At 46.9% G+C, this 12,263-nt stretch overlaps 2 protein-coding genes and 1 long non-coding RNA gene across 5 annotated transcripts; 2 read left to right on the top strand and 1 right to left on the bottom strand.

Annotated features, from left to right (window-relative positions):
• The first annotated feature begins 1,472 nt into the window (after positions 1–1,472).
• Positions 1,473–2,028, top strand: LOC123168593 (uncharacterized). Its single transcript, XM_044586480.1, has one exon. The coding sequence runs from the start codon at positions 1,625–1,627 to the stop codon at positions 1,847–1,849; it is 225 nt and encodes a 74-aa protein (XP_044442415.1). The 5' UTR covers positions 1,473–1,624; the 3' UTR covers positions 1,850–2,028.
• A 2,537-nt stretch (positions 2,029–4,565) lies between these two features.
• On the top strand, positions 4,566–4,973 carry LOC123169379 (uncharacterized). The gene has a single exon (XM_044587216.1). It carries the CDS (start codon positions 4,641–4,643, stop codon positions 4,878–4,880), a length of 240 nt encoding a protein of 79 aa, XP_044443151.1. The 5' UTR covers positions 4,566–4,640; the 3' UTR covers positions 4,881–4,973.
• A 1,664-nt stretch (positions 4,974–6,637) lies between these two features.
• Positions 6,638–11,722, bottom strand: LOC123164044 (uncharacterized). Of its 3 annotated transcripts, XR_006482147.1 has the most exons (6): positions 11,120–11,722; positions 10,423–10,562; positions 9,692–9,917; positions 9,477–9,593; positions 9,252–9,339; positions 6,638–8,728 (listed from the first exon to the last, which is right to left on the bottom strand). It is a non-coding gene; the product is annotated as an uncharacterized lncRNA (long non-coding RNA). The 3 variants fall into 3 exon arrangements; XR_006482146.1 differs by lacking the exon at positions 9,252–9,339; XR_006482148.1 differs by lacking the exon at positions 9,252–9,339 and having other exon boundaries at positions 9,724–9,917.
• Between the last annotated feature and the right edge of the window lie 541 nt (positions 11,723–12,263).

Below are 12,263 nucleotides of genomic sequence, written 5' to 3'. Positions count from 1 at the left end.
GGGTTTCCCCCGCGCCGCCACCCCCTCAATCCCAGCCCCTCCTCGCCGCCACCTGAGGGGATCGACAGGCAAGCCTGCTGGGTCGTCGATGAAGGTAGCGGTGAGGTGTTGCGTTGCTTCGTGCCCCCGCGAAGGACCTGGAAGCCGGGGTGGCGGCCCCGGACGGCGAGGCGGCGCTGCCTCCGCCACCGGCGGCGCGCGCAGGAAGAGGTGGCCGGCATCCTCGGCTGCCCGGGCAGCGAGGATACGGCAGGCGGTCGCGGCGCGGAGTCCCTCTGCCCCAGATCTGAAGGTCAGGCGCCCTCCTCCCCTGCTCTCTCCTCCCCGCCGGTCGTACCCTTCTGCGACTCTGGTCGCCAGATCCGGTGCTGGTGGGGTGCGGGTGCTCAGGTTTGAGCCCGGGGGAAACCCTTGGCCGGTCCTCCGGTCACGACGGCGACGACGCGTGTGCGCGTCGTGTTCTTCGCTGGAGGCGCCGTCGAGGGCTCTCCTCTTCACCCCCGTCCTAGACCCCGGGTGAAAACCCAAAACCCGTCTCGGGTTGGCCGGCGGCGGCGCCTAGTATGTCGCGTCCTTGTTGGAGGCGCCGTCTTTGGTTGGTGGGCGTCCGTCGGCTGCGAGGCCAAGTTTGCGTTTTTCTGTGGAGGGTGCTCGTTCCTGCAAGAGTCCTTCTTGCGGCCATGGAACGGGACCTGGTGCTCCCCTGCTTCGCCTCTTGGCCTCGGCAGCTTTCTTCTTCGGCGACCTCCCGACGGCTATCCTTCTGCTCTTGGTTGTTCAGGAGAGGTGGCAGTGCAGCTGTGGTGTGTGCCTGCGGCGTGGCGAGGGCTGTGCAACTTGTCTGCGATGGGGATCCGGCTGGCGTCTGCTCTAGTTCTCGGGTGAGCGCCAACGATCCGACGGTGCGGCGCCTTCGAGCCTAGGCGAGAGGAAAGGGTTCCTCTTCGGCGTTGGGAGCGATGTTCTTCCCTTGCCCTTGGGTTCAGACAGTTCACACCTTTCTCTGGCCTTTGGCTGATCATCGAGGCTTCTCTGTGGCTCCTCTCTCTGTTGACTATGTGCAGTAGGTTTCGACACTACTAGCAGGGCTCTTCATGTATTTTCTTTCTGCTCTAGTGTGTGTTGCATTAAATAGTGGCCACAGTCCATCTGGCCCATTTCTTTTCTTGGGACGAGCTTGACCGACCCGGCGGCAGCTAGTGAGCCCCGCCTAGTTCGTTCAATTCAGGGCGGCCCTTGCAGGACGGTGTCGGGCTGGGTCGCCTAAGGCCACCTCTCCCACTCCGTAAACACTGGATCCCGTCATACTCTCTCATGTCGTTCTTGCTTCCTGCCGTGTGCCGGTCAGAGTCGGTGTCCCCTGTCCGCGGCGTCCATGGACTTTCCATCCTGCCGCGTCACCGCTCCTTCAACAACCCGGTTTGCCTCCCCCCTCCTACCCCCCCTACGTGTATATATATCATCAGTCGGCATGTGTGGGAAAGCACATCCAAACCAGAGTTCAAAGACAACGTCAGGATAGAGAACAGAGCAACAGCGGAAAGAAGAGTCGTTTGGTACTCGACGCAGACCAAGTTTGCTAGGAAACTCGGTTGCTGCCGGCCGGCAGCTTGGCTGATCGACCATGGACAAGATCCTGGCTTTCTCGATCCTCAGCTCGTCACCGGCAGAGATTGCTGGGGCCGGGTACGCCATGCGGCTGTCCTGGCGGAGCGCCGGAGGAAAGCAGGCGACCGAGAAGAAGCAGCAGGAGGACAAAGTCGAGCGGAGCCCACGGGCAGAGAGGAAGCAGGAGGCGAGGCCGGCAGGGTTTGCGCCGGAGTTCGACGAGCTCAACTGCTTCGAGTAGATAGTATCCTCTTGAGTGGGTCGCTGGCTGTCTCCGAGTAGTTTTTCTCCTTTTTCACTTCCCCATCTGCTACTTTTTTTACGTTTGGTTGATTATTGACCAAGAGACTTACCATGTCCACAGCGAGAGAATGAATGACCTCACAATCACACAGTTGTTTGATTTACTGACGCCTTGTATATGATGGTGTTTACGTTGTGATTCGAAAGGATAACTTTTCACCAATAATGGCAGGTTCCTCCCACCAAGCCCCAAAAAAACCTTGATACTCTCTTTGTAAATAAATATAAGAGCTTTTAGATCACTACTTTAATGACCTAAATACTTTTACATTTCTTTGGGGAGGGAGTACTTTGTTAGTACAATAGTACAGTATATGCAAAGAAAAGGGATAACAGCACTAGTTTATTGGCTCGAGTGCCAAACAAAGTGTCATGGATAGACACGCCAACGTCCTTGTCGACCAACGCCAAGGTTGTTGCCCTGGAGAGGTTGTATACAGAGCTTGTGGCGCCAGCAACACCAATAGGAGCTCAACCACAGGCGCTATGGCAAACACATTCTACTCGATTGACTGCGACAGCATGCGCGCGATCAGGAGGTCTGTGGTTTCCTCGAGAGATTGCGTGGCTGGATAGAGGCCATCTTCTCCATGTCGAAGTCTGTTGGAATGCTCAACGCCTCAATGGTGTCCCCGGACGCTGAATCAACTGTCGGAGAGGGTTGCGCGCCTGGGGAAAATATCCTGTGCTCCAATTGATTGTGTGCTCCGGCTGCTTCCTATTAACCACATCCCTTAGATACATAATTTAGGGATAAGATGCAAGCCGAGCGCTCCGCCATTAGAAATTGGCAAAGAACACCCTGAATGCATACAAAATTAGTAGTATTTTCCAATCACCTACCTCTAAGCCAGCTGCTGTTCCCAAATTGGAAAAGAAGCAACGCCAACAAAAGTAGGGCTTTGGGCCTCTGGCGGCGAACCTGTGATGCCGGGCGAACGTTGTCGCCACGGTGCTGACGTACTGGGCTCCGACGTCCGGCGGGCAAACTCGCCCCATCCCCGCCCTGCCATTCTCCACCTCTCTCCCTTCCCTATCCAATCAGGCACCTACCTGTGCGATCCATCGACGCTGGAGAATAGAACTCCGGTCTTCAAGTATGTTGTTAGATGTTAGAAGCTTGTGTTGTTTTATGCGTTTGATTGTAATCCATCATTCCCTTTATGTTGATTTCCTAGCTATTTCTATCTTGGAAAAAACGTGGCGATATCTCTTTGTATTGTATGAGGCGCAGGAAATTATCAATGAAAAAATTGCTATATTTACTAGGACTAGATATTCCAATAATTACATATAGTACAACTAATAATTACATATAGTACAACTAATAATTACATATAGTACAACTTTAGCAACTCATTGCCTGATACTTTACATGAGTACAGACTAATTTCATCTGCATGTTCAAATACCTTGAGGTGAAGTGCTTATAAGCACAAGACCGAGATTCATTTGCATGTACAATGTGTGCAACATCACTAATTTCTGAGGTTTCACTCACTAGTAAAAAACAAGGCTTTGGTCCTGGCCAGATCAGAGCATTAGTCCTGATTGTGTTATGAACCAGGACTAATGGGTGCATCAGTCCCGGTTCGAGCGGCTAGGGCGCCAGCCGGGCCTCGGCAGGCACCAGTCCCGGGTCGTCTGACCCCTTCAGTCCTGGTTCCAGACACGAACCGGGACTAAAGGTCCTCGCTCCTGGCGCAACCCCTTTAGTCTCGGTTGGTGTCTGGAACCGGGACTAAATGTGAGTCTTATGTCCGGGACTAAAAAGTGGTGGGCATTAGTCCCGATCGTTTTGTCCCGGTTGCAGAACCGGGACTAAAGGCCCTCTGAAACCGGGAATGATGCCCAATTTTCAACTAGTGACTATCTAATTGTACAGTATTCCATTGAACTTATATAGAGGGTTTCTGGAAATTTGGGAGGATGGGGGCCTCCACACTTTATCCTGTACATAGATGTTCCATCCAACGGTTGTGATGTGGTTGGAGCAGCCGGAGTACTCCATGATTGGGAGTACAGGATTTGCTCTCTGCTCGCCTGCGCCAGGGCGACCCCCTCTGCATATGTTGTTTATTATTGTGATACTATGTGATTTATTTGGTTGATCTATATGAATGTTGCTTTTTAGTTGGACATGTGTATGAGAAAAATTGTGTATATTTGCCGACCGACCGGCTGGACGGACCAAATATGTTGGCCAGTTGGCCGCACTACCCTGACAAAACAGACATGGTCGTGTGTTCAAGTTGACCTAACAGGTGCTGCGAGGGTCTGTCTGAGTTTGGTGGCGCCGTGCGGCGCGCGAGGCCGGCCACTCACGGCCCGTGTCCATCCCTCACACGACACCTCATGTCCAAGTCCACTCCTCACCCCAGTCAGTCATCTTCAATCTCCTTCAGTCTTTCCTGGCCATAAACAATAGCCAAGCCGCCAAGGACATCTCATATTGACCAACTCCCCGCGCGGCAGCGAGTCAGAGTCGCAACACGTCACCTCTCCTACTCAATAAACAATCAACCATGTCTCATGTCGCTTTACTCCCGCCATATGCCAGACGGAGTCAGCGTCTTCTTTCCGCGTACATCAACTTTCTAAACAGTCGGCTTCCCCTCCCCTTTCCGTGTATATAAACAGAGCACGAGCGGAGCCATGGGAAATCAAGCATCTACCAACGCACCACACCCACATAGGAAGAAACCGATCAGCGCTAGGCGCCACTGACCATGGACAAGATCTTGGCTTTCTCGATCCTGAGCTCCTCGCCGGCGGACATCGCGGGTGCCGGGTACGCCACACGCCTTTCCTGGCGGAGCCGCAGCTGGCAGCAGCCGGAGAAAGCCACGGAGAAGCAGCGGCAGGAGGAGAAGGTCGACCAAGCCTCTCGCCCAGAGATGAAGCGGGAGATGCGTTTCACGCCGGAGTTCGACGGCATCAACTGCTTCGAGTCCATGATCTCATTCTGACCGGCTCGCCGGCTGTCTCGGTCGAGATTTTTCAGTTTTTTTTTTTTGGCTATTTTTTGGTTGCTTAATCAGTGAAGAGACATGTTATCCGTACAGAGCAAGACAATGAATCACTGATCGCAGATTATGGTGGTCTTGTCAGATTAAAAAAGGGCGGGCTCCTTATGAAAACACCACTTCCTCCCAACTCTGAATGTGACACACTAAAAAGACCTGGAGTGGGGGCAGCAAATGGAAGTAAATGCACTTTCTCTTCCCTTTGGTGATCTCCGTGAGCAGTTGCTCGGTAGGCATTTGCTTCCTGCAAAAAGCAAAAAACGATGGTTCCCCCCTATGTTTGGCCTTAAGTTTACCTTTTTATGAAAATAATAATAATTCAAACAAAGTTTGATCAATTAATACATTTGACAATAAAAGGAATATATACAGAAAATATAATGTGGGTTGGGTCAAAAGATTCGACTGCTAAGAAGACGATAATAAATGCGCAGAAGCACATATGCATTCTACCAAGTGAAAAAGTTGCAATGAAAATTAAAATAATGAACAAATAAATAAATTCTCCTGCAGCCTTCACGTCCGTGTGAATAATGATTTCCCTATATATACGTCTCTGCTTGCATGAGCAAAATGCAAGGTCTATTGAGTCATTGATACTACAATATTTATTCCTCCATCCATTATATTTGACATATTAGAGTACAAATAAGTGGTGAGTATGCTCACAGAGAACTGAATGGATGCAGAGACATGTGGGAATAATAGACATCGGGAGAGTAACATTCCTTAATCGATGAATCGAGAATACTACGGGTCATCTTCCTGTGCTTGGATCCATACGTAGTCGTTACTCTGTCATGCGGATCACAGGGAGCTTGTGCCTATTGGGTGCAACAGCTGGGAGATGGTAGCATGTGATACTTACAATCGGTTTGGATGACGATCCAACAATAGGATAGATGTTCAGTCATTTTACCCTATTTTCGCCGGTAGTGCCACTTTTTTACTTTTCATGCAGCTTGCTTGAGACGTTGTTTTGAACCTCGTACTTTGTTTATTAAAATAGTTATGTGCACCACGTGATGCAGAGGATCAGGGTCATCCTCCTTTTAAAAAAAATTAGTTAATCTAGTGGAGTGTGATATTTCTATTACTGCAAACACTACAAATAATATGTCAACTTGCGACCATCACTACTAGTCACTAAAAGGTCATTGCTTTTCATTTGCAGCCTTTTTGTGACCAAAAATAGAAGGTCAAAAGCTGGCAGTCGTAAACTGAAATTAACGACCTTCTCTGTGAGAAGGTCGTGGAATTTCACGACCAAAACAAAAGGTCGTTGATTCTATGACCTTCTGTTTTGGTCACTAGCTCTCTGCCCAGGCCACGTCGGATCCAACGTGGCAATCTGACGTGGCAAAATTGTGACCAAATGAAAAGGTAGTTGATAAGATTCAGCCCGGTCCGATTCGGTGTTTTACATGCGCCGAGCCCAACAATTCAGCCTTCCTATATATTTTTTTTCCTGTCAATTTTTGGTCGACTTCCTGGGCCAAGCCCAACATTGCAGCCTTTTTATTTTTGGGCCGTGGCCTTTTTGTCTCAACAGTTTCATTTTTTTATATAAAATGGGTTCACTAGTCAAGTGGGTCCGCATTGTTAGGTACTTGTACTAGGTCCTAGCTGTCAGGGCCATATTCTTTATTTTTTAATTTAACATAAATAAATACGTAGTATTTAAATTGGCACACAGAAAATACAGGAAATACTTCAAATATTATCAACCATCAAAGTGCTACATCATATAACACACATACAAATGTGATCAGCATCAAGATTACAATCAGATAACAAGCTCTACAAGTATACAATCAGATAACAAGCTCTACAAGTGTACAATCACATGAGCCAAGTTTTGCTACATCAAATTACTCTCAGAATTAGCTCCAATGAGCTAGAACTATGCTTCCTCCGACTTCTTTGTCCTGATATTCGCAAAGGAACATGAAAGGCCAGCATCTGCACGTTATAGAACAAAATGTTTAGGAACAAAATAAAAGTAAATATAACAGCATATTTAACACTAAATAACAAAATAATGCAATAAATTGGTACAGAGCATAGGCCAGGTCAACAATAAATTCATACTAAATCCAGAAATAACCATTTGAAATGAACTTAATAAGACATTTTAGAATCAACTTGACAGTTGACAGTAATGTTTGCATTGGACACATCCAGAACTAAAAATATACATAAATGCCTAAATTCCAATGCCCAATGCCTCAGTAAAATAAACACTAAGCATGGTACATAGTAAAGATTTGACACAACCAGAACTGAAATCATTTACTCTATCAAGCATATCTACAATGATGCGGCACACAAGAAAAGAGAGATGCACAACGGTGCAGCATCATATATCACACAACATGGACACTCTTTGAACAAGCATAGTGTTTCGGTCTAAAACCACGGTCAATTTCAGAAGCATGTCGAATAACTAAACATACATACATGTGTATATAGAAGCAGCAAAAGCAAATAATAAATATATCATCTTTCTTCCTCTACTACACTAACTAACCTATCTTATTGTTCAGCTAGAGGTTCCATCAGGCCATGATCAACTACTCCAAACCATTGCATGCTTTGCAAAAAAATACTAGATGAATCTCACTAACAGGAGCACTAGGTGATTAATGGAAGAAGTAATCTGCAGATTACAAAGTGAACAAGTGAAGGATTTATATCTCTCCCTGTGGAACAACTAAGTTGATGAAGACATGCAGCAGCAACAGCAGAAGCCTTGCATCATTGGTTTGGTCGCATCGACGCTGGAAAGAGCTCAGCTGTACATGATCAGCACCCGAGCGGCTCAACCTCTCTATCCCCTGCCTCAACTCACCTGTGCGGTTGCTGCAGTTTGATACAAGTGTGTAAATACAACATACTTTGCATCATATATCTAGACTATAACATCTTATTCTCACTAGCAGAGCATGAAAGTTCCATCAGGTTGCATCAAAATCACTACTGAAAATAAAAAGATGGCATGTAGTAATAGTAACAGGCTGCTGTAGTAATATATATTCATGGTAGGTCAATGGCAGAGCATGAAAGTTCCATCAGGTTGCATGTATATCAGAGAACTATTACTACATGCAAAGGTTCAGTGCATCCAAATAAACATGCACATCAGGAAACTAGAGGAACAGACAGTCAACACGTATATATCTAGTCAATAAAATATGCATGCAAAGTTGTACTGATGTAGACATGCCTTCACATCAGAATTCAGAAACATCAGAGTCTCGCTGCATCTCAAAATCAAGCCAATCTAACATGTAGGCACTGATTAACAGATCCAATAATACTATTGCAATTGTAATCATACAACAGAACAGAGTAGAGGAGGCTCGATAGTTCAACATTTCCAGTGCAAGCATTGTACAAAGCAAACCAAATTGAAACCCGGTAAGACACTATTACAGTACAGTATGACGACGTCTATTGCCCATCTGGAAAATAAGGTGACATACTACAGGTTCAAAATTTTCCTACCACTCATGATATGTTTGTACAATGGTTGGTGTATGAGGAGCTCGGCACCGTATGATGTATAACAGATGTTGTATAATAGAGAAGAACGGCAAAAAAGATTTGGTGGCATTGAGCTGTTGACAGAAGTATGCAAAAAGCTACTCAGTTGCTAGCAAGATGAGTCAACGAGAACTGTGAAGGTTGGAGTCTAGAAAGGTATTCCCTGTTGGAAATCGACTACGACAGCAGTTAAGCTATGCATCATTCTTGGCGGTCGATCTGATCCCTGTCATTTTTAGCAATCACTGCATGTGGAAGAAGTAAAGCATGTCAGTTGTATTGATTTTCAAACACACAAAAATGAAGGAGCAAAAGGCAGCCAAAATATAACTGCAGGGCCCTCTTAACAAATAATGTTTGTGCTCAATCTGTTAGTACAAACACTACTATATCTGCCAAATGCACAGGCCAATTTATATGCCTATTTATATGCCTAAAAAAACTAAGATTTTCTAGCAAGAAAGGTGGCAGCACAGTTGACCTTGAAGGCAGTAAGAAATTTCATCATCTTATCATTGGTCTGAGAATTAATAGGGAGCAACTAGAGTAGAATTTGGGCTTGTGGTAGAAGAATAGAAAAATTGATACTGGGCCGTCGGATCAAACATGGTTGGTATAGATTCATGTGAGGGATCCCAGGCCACTTATTGTACATTTCATGAAAACATACCTAGTACAGTTAGATATAAAACAAGAGCTTTTGCAGGAACCACATCAAAGTTTACTCAGCTTGGATACAAATAGCAAACTGATTCACAAAAGCATTACCCCATAACCTTCGTTGTCCCACATATATTGTCCCCACGGTTTACTCATGTTGTCCTCCACTCACTGTACATATATTACCCCACAAAAGCTGTACAGTAAAACATCAAAGTTTACTCATGTTGTCCCCACGGTTCAATGGAATGCATTGTATCTAATCAGGACATCCAATCAGTGGTTTCATCATCACAGAGAACCCACAAACATGTACAGCAAGGGAGCAGATACCTTTGTGACCTTGGAGCTCCTTGTGCAGGTCATGCCCTCCATCTACATGGAAGGAAGGAGCTGTTGCTGCTGCTGCTCCAGACCGAATCAACAAATCAAGGTGGTGCATTGTAGACCCTGCAATCCATCCATCCATATACAATCAGGTATTTGCATCCACTGTAGACACTGCAGCAGAGAAGAACAGAGCAGAGAATGGAATGGAAGAAGAAGACCTGCAGATGGTGGAGGCCTTGAGGATGACAACCTGCAGATGGTGATGGGCAGGAAGAAAAGAAGACTGCTTGAGCTACTAGTCCATGGCATGGGTCTCCTTGACGAGCAGGCCCGGTCCCGGCGCGGATCTGGCCGCCGGCCGCCATGGATCTCCCTCTCCTCTCCTCTCCTGATGCTGGGTGCGCCCCTCCTGCTCCTCCTCCTCAAGGAGGACCAGGCCAGCGGCTACAAGAAATAATAAACATGTTAAAAGGACAGTTCCCTTTAATATAAGATATAATAATAACATGGGCAATCATTAAAGGAATAACAGATTCCAGAGGGCACGTGAACAATCATGAAAACTATTACGTGTTTCTCTTGGTGTACTGAGAATGGAGAAGCGCTTAATTCGAAGAAACTTATAGCAAAGATTTCTGATCAATGGAAATATAGGAACATTAGAGAGCATCAAATTTCAAAATCAACACCATAGGTATTACACTGACTCGTATAATACTACTTGTTCATGTACTTGTACTAGTGCAGGATGACTCATTATCCTACTACTGCCTATTCCAGTTTCTTTCAAGTTGGGAAATAACTGAAACTACTCATCATTCATGAACATACATCTGTAATCTTAATCTATGAAACACTGAAATTACTGCAGAAGGAACTACTGTAATGAACCATTCATGAAACAGTGGGGGTAGTAGCTGTAGGTAATGTAGCACTTGTCGAGGTAGACCTGGCCGGAGGGGGCGCCGCCGCACTCGACCGCGATGTGCTGCACGGCCTGGGTGACGCAGTTGCTGCAGTAAACGTCGCACTGCGCCAGCGCGTAGACCTGCTGGAAGTTGGTTGCGAAGCCCAGGAAGAGGTCGGCAGCTGCAAGCATAATACATAAGCACAACACATCAGAAGCCATTCTGTCCCTGCCAATACCATGTGTCAAATACGCATCTTACTTAGTTTTCCTGCTCAAGTTAACAAAGAAATCTAAAACCATGTAGCACTAAATTAAATCACAATACAACTCTAACAAGGCAAAATCTGCCCCTACCAGGTTGGATTGTTGGGATTCAGATTGCACATGTTTTAGAGAGATAGTACTAGCAAGCATAGTTCTGTCTTAACCCTTTTCTTGCACATATGGACGTGCTAGCGCTACAACTAACATTAAAGCTGAATATATATCCATGTTATAGCAGTAAATAAATATACATAGAGCACAGCGATCAAGTCAAGCTCAGGGCTTCACCTTGCTTAGTAATTTTGTTTCCAGACCACAAAATGTACACCAGATCATCTACTCAACATCTACAGCTATACCAATAATTCATCTACTCCATCAACGAAAATATAGAACCAACGTTGCAACCTTGCACAGATCCAGCTTAAAAGAATAACCTACTCTAGCAGCTATAGTACAGTATAGGGCTCACCTCACGGCGTCGTCGTTGTCGTGGTTGGGGAAGCGCATCCGACACGCATCCCAGATCTTGAGGTCCTCGGCGGGGGCGGCCGGGGCGGCGGTCGCATCCGACGCGTCGGCCCCTCCGGCGGCTGCAGCTCCATCAGCGGGCTTGGTCTGAACCTTGGAGAGGATCTCCCGCGGCCGCCATCACTGCTTCTGCTGGATCCGAGCTTCGGGAACTGGGGATCGGGGAGACGAAACCCTAGCGGTGGAGGAGGAGGAAGAAAACTAGGAGCGGGAGGGAGGTTCAGGTGCAACGCGAGGGAATGAGGACACCGCCGCCGGCGACGGGAAGCTAGGGTTAGAGAGGGGTGAGGGAGAAGCCAGCGATGGGGTAGCAGGTCGCCGGTGGGGCTGGCCGACGCAGCCACCCGCGAGGTCGGCCGGCAGGCGACGCGGTGGACGCCGTTGTGGGACGCGTTGAGGAAGGAGGAGGTGGTGGCGGGACGGAGAGGAGAAGGTGGCGGGACGCGCCGCTGCAGGACGGGGAGGAGGTGGCGGCGGCAAGGAGATGAGGAAGGAGGAGTGCGATGGGAGGAGAGATGGGAGGAGTTAGGCTTTGGTTGGTCGGGCTGCGGGTGGGGGTGGGGGTTACCCTTTTTCTTTTCTTTTTCTTTTTTCTGAAGATAGATGGATGGATGGACGTGGGATGGAGAGATGGATGGATGGGGCCATGTCATCGATCCGTGTGACACCTAATTCCACCAATGAGAATAGAGCACATGTAAATGTGTTTTTCCTTTTATTTTCTTCTAATTTTTCACATGAAAAAATCAAAAAATGACCTCATATTATACACAGGGGTGCATTTTGTAATGGCAAACAGTGTTGCCTAAGGAAGTTTTTATTTTCTATCCACGAAAAATTCATTTCCCATTTTTCGAGTGCCCAAAGTGAGTTTTTTTGTGAAGGACCTACCATATATTTGTCGCAAAATTGTACCAAATCTATTTTCTAATATACTAGGACATATTTAATGCACAATTGACCACATGGTTGGGTGTCAAAAGGTTTGATCCACCTCTCATGAAAAAGACAAATTTTCACCGATTCAGCTGGAACCGGGTCAAATTTGAACTGCAGCTGCGTCATAGTTTGCTCTTTATTTTTTT

Source organism: Triticum aestivum, chromosome 7D, assembly GCF_018294505.1.
Source record: "Triticum aestivum cultivar Chinese Spring chromosome 7D, IWGSC CS RefSeq v2.1, whole genome shotgun sequence".
Taxonomy (NCBI): Eukaryota; Viridiplantae; Streptophyta; class Magnoliopsida; order Poales; family Poaceae; genus Triticum; species Triticum aestivum.
The sequence above is the reverse complement of the archived record's forward strand: the minus strand, read 5'-3'. Positions and strand labels throughout refer to the sequence as shown.

What these genes read in the sequence shown, in the direction of transcription:
- LOC123168593 (XM_044586480.1), top strand. Translation starts at nt 1,625, where the DNA reads ATGGACAAGATCCTGGCTTTCTCGATCCTCAGCTCGTCACCGGCAGAG.
- LOC123169379 (XM_044587216.1), top strand. Translation starts at nt 4,641, where the DNA reads ATGGACAAGATCTTGGCTTTCTCGATCCTGAGCTCCTCGCCGGCGGAC.